This window comes from Ahaetulla prasina, chromosome 4 (assembly GCF_028640845.1).
Source record: "Ahaetulla prasina isolate Xishuangbanna chromosome 4, ASM2864084v1, whole genome shotgun sequence".
Classification (NCBI taxonomy): Eukaryota; Metazoa; Chordata; class Lepidosauria; order Squamata; family Colubridae; genus Ahaetulla; species Ahaetulla prasina.
In genome coordinates this window covers 117,444,502-117,448,175 of record NC_080542.1, presented here as the reverse complement: position 1 = coordinate 117,448,175, position 3,674 = coordinate 117,444,502, and the positions used below count along the sequence as shown (strand labels likewise).

Sequence of the window (3,674 nt, the reverse complement as noted above, 5' to 3'; positions counted from 1 at the left end):
GAGCCTTACCCGCCATCGCAAAACGCAAACTGCAACCACAAAAATTAAAGGTACAGGACTACCAGGGAAATCGCATCCCCGTCCGAGGGGTAACGTCCGTCCACGTCGAGTATGGACAATACAAGAAAACTCTGCCCATCACCATCGTCGATGGGACCCTGCCAAGCTTGTTGGGACTGGACTGGTTCCGAGCATTGGGCATGGGAGTGACTGGAATCTTCAGAAACGAAGTCGACCTCAAAGACGCACTCGTGAAAGAATTTGGGGACCGTTTTCAGAGACTGCCTGGGCAAGTACACGGGGACCCCTATCTCGTTTAACCTAGATCCCCAAGTGGCCCCTATCCGTCTAAAGGCTAGAAGGGTCCCGTTCGCCCTAAAGCCCAGGATTGACCGGGAACTGGACAAGCTAGTAAACCAGGGAATTCTAGTGCCAGTTGACCATGCTAAGTGGGAGACCCCTATAGTCACCCCAGTCAAACCGGACGGGTCGGTCCGGATTTGCGCTGACTACAAGGCAACGCTTAACAAAGCGTTGCAAAAGAGTGCTTACCCCGTTCCGGTGGTACAGCACTTACTGCACTCAATAGGGCAAGGACAAGTTTTTGCCAAGCTAGACTTGGCCCAAGCCTATCAACAGCTGCCCGTAAATAGCAGCACAGCCGAAGCGCAGACAATTGTGACACACAGAGGGGCTTTTAAGTGTACCCGGTTACAGTTTGGGGTTAGTGTGGCTCCAGGGTTATTTCAGAACCTGATGGAGCGGCTATTGCAGGGCCTACCAGGGGTGGTACCATACTTTGACGATGTACTGGTATCCGCTGAGAATCTAGAAGAATTAGGGGCAAGGCTGCGAAAAGTTTTGGGCATTTTCCGGTCTGCCGGTCTCACAGTTAAACTAAACAAATGCCAGATCGGGGTTGAGTCTGTGGAATTCCTGGGCTACCGGATAGACAGGGAAGGGATTCACCCCACTGAGAGCAAGGTACGGGCCATCAGGAAGGCCCCGGTTCCAAAGACCAAAATGGAGTTACAGGCATTCTTAGGTCTGGTCAACTTCTACGCGGTATTCTTACGGAATAAGGCAACAGTAGCCGAGCCGCTGCATAAATTACTAGCAAAGACGGCTGCATGGTCTTGGGGAAAGGCGGAAGCTAGGGCATTCGAAGGGGTAAAGAATCTACTAACAAGTGATAGCCTTCTTATCCAATACAATGGCACGCTGCCATTAGTGTTAAGCTGCGATGCATCTCCCTATGGGGTGGGGGCTGTGCTCAGCCACAGGTTACCAAATGGCACAGAAGCCCCTATTGCATACTACTCCCGAACCATGTCATCAACTGAAAGGAATTATAGCCAGCTTGATAAGGAAGCCTTGGCTATAGTCGCAGGAGTAAAGAAATTCCATGAGTATGTATTTGGTCGTGATTTTGAAATCATCACGGACCATAGACCTTTGCAAGGTCTGCTGGCAGGCGACCGCCCAACGCCCGTGGCACTTTCGCCAAGACTGACCCGATGGACTATCTTCCTGGCAGCGTATTCTTACAAATTACTACACCGGCCAGGAAAGGAATTAGGGCATGCAGACGCCCTGAGCAGATGCCCGTTACCAGAGACTATCGAAGACCCCACTCCGGGGATACCAGTACTGCTAATTGACTCTTTGGACTCTGGCCCAGTCACATCCAAAGAGGTGGCTCGGGCTTCGTATAAGGACATTACAATAAGAACTGTAATTGGTTGGGTACAAAGAGGTTGGCCTGCTGCGCCGGGCGAGCGTTTTAAAGAGTTTGTAAAAAAATGTGGGGAACTCTCGGCCCAAGGGAGGTGCCTGCTATGGGGGGATCGAGTGGTGATCCCGGAGAAATTGAGGAAAAAGGTATTGGATCTCCTTCACGAAGGTCACCCAGGGATCGTGCGAATGAAGGGTCTAGCAAGAAGCTATGTGTGGTGGCCCTTAATGGACTCAGAAATTGCTGAAAGGGTAGGGAAATGCCAGGCCTGCCAGGAGTCCAGACCGCTACCCCCAACGGCCCCGATTCGGGAATGGGAGAGACCCCAGGGCCCCTGGTCTAGGATTCATATCGATTTTGCCGGCCCCTTCCACGGCCAAACCTTTCTGGTAGTAGTCGATGCCTACTCCAAATGGCTGGAAATCATTCTCATGAGATCCATGACAGCCGAGGCCGTGATCTCAGTCCTACGGCGCCTATTTGTAACCCATGGGTTGCCAGACACTTTAGTCTCCGATAACGGCCCGCAATTCACAGCAACCCAGTTTGAGGGGTACTTGGCAGAGGAGGGCATCCGGCATGCCCTCTCGGCGCCTTTCCACCCTGCGACGAACGGCCTTGCAGAACGTTTCGTTCGGAGCGCAAAGGAAGCATTGTCCAGAATCAAGCCAGGCGATTGGCAAACAAAAATCGATACATTCCTAGCAGTCCAACACAGAACCCCCTGTGTCACAACTGGCCGCAGCCCGGCCAAACTATTAATGGGTCGGAAGCTTAGGTGCCCACTAGACCGTTTAAACCCAAACTACACACCAGACGGTTACAAAGGGGCACACGGTAAAACAAGAGAGATGGCAACAGGCGACCTAGTGTGGGCACACAACTACAGCGAGGGCCCGACCTGGCTAGCAGGAAAAATCCTAGAAAAAACAGGACCAAAGTCATATCTAATAGAGTTGGGGGATGGCCAGGTATGGAAGCGCCACATAGACCAGATAAGAAAACGCATAACAGGTAATACAGAATCAGACGAAACATGCCCTGACTTTCAATGTTGGAATCCACAGCTGACTCAAACCCGGGGCTAACGCGGGACTTATCTGAGTGCCGGGAGGTCCAGCGACGCCAACTGGTTCATCCCGAAGACAGCAGGGAAGACTCTGCAAGTAATCCAGGGCCGGATGGCCTAGAGGAGGAGCTGAGAGGAACAAACAGTCCCTCCGGCCAGCTCGACTCACTCCCAGAGAATGAATTGCGCAGGTCTGAAAGAGTCAGGAGACGCCCAGTCTACTTGCGTGATTACGTCGAAAAATAAGATGTAAATATTATGTAAATAGTGGTAAAGTGTTTTCTGGGAGGGAAGGAGTGTAATGTATCTTTAAAAGTTTTGGCGGGAAAAAGCACGTTGCTGATTGGTTGAAGCCACCGGCTAAACTGTATATAAGGAGAGGTTTTCCCGGGCACTGGTTGCTGGGTTCACCATATAGTAAAGAGCTATTGTCACTATCCTGGTCTCCTGCCTCGTTATTGCCCGAATCTAACAAGAACTACCAGAAGTGCAGGTAGGATTTCGAAGAGGCAGAGGAACTAGAGATCAAATTGCAAACATATGCTGGATCGTGGAGAAAGCTAAGGAGTTACAGAAAAACATCTACTTCTGCTTCATTGAGTATGCTAAAGCCTTTGATTGTGTGGATCACAACAAATTGTGGTAAGTTCTCAAAGAGATGGGAGTACCAGAAACCTCTTGAGAAACCTATATGCCAGTCAAGAAGTAACAGTGAGAAATGGACACAGAACCACTGATAGGTTCAAAATTGAGAAAAGAGTTCAACAAGGCTGTATACTGTCACCCTGCCTATTTAACTTATATGCACAGCAATCATGAGAAAGGCTAGTGGAGTTGGAATTAAGACTGCTGGGAGAAATATCAATGATC

The 3,674-nt window shown here is 50.3% G+C and overlaps 1 protein-coding gene across 1 annotated transcript; it reads left to right on the top strand.

Annotated features, from left to right (window-relative positions):
- Positions 1-300: 300 nt before the first annotated feature.
- LOC131198258 (uncharacterized protein K02A2.6-like) lies at positions 301-2,724 on the top strand (the record flags this gene model as incomplete). Its single annotated transcript, XM_058182748.1, has 4 exons — positions 301-449; positions 517-521; positions 596-713; positions 945-2,724. Coding segments are annotated over 4 exons (2,052 nt in total), but the record flags the coding sequence as incomplete, so codon positions are not given.
- Positions 2,725-3,674: the final 950 nt, after the last annotated feature.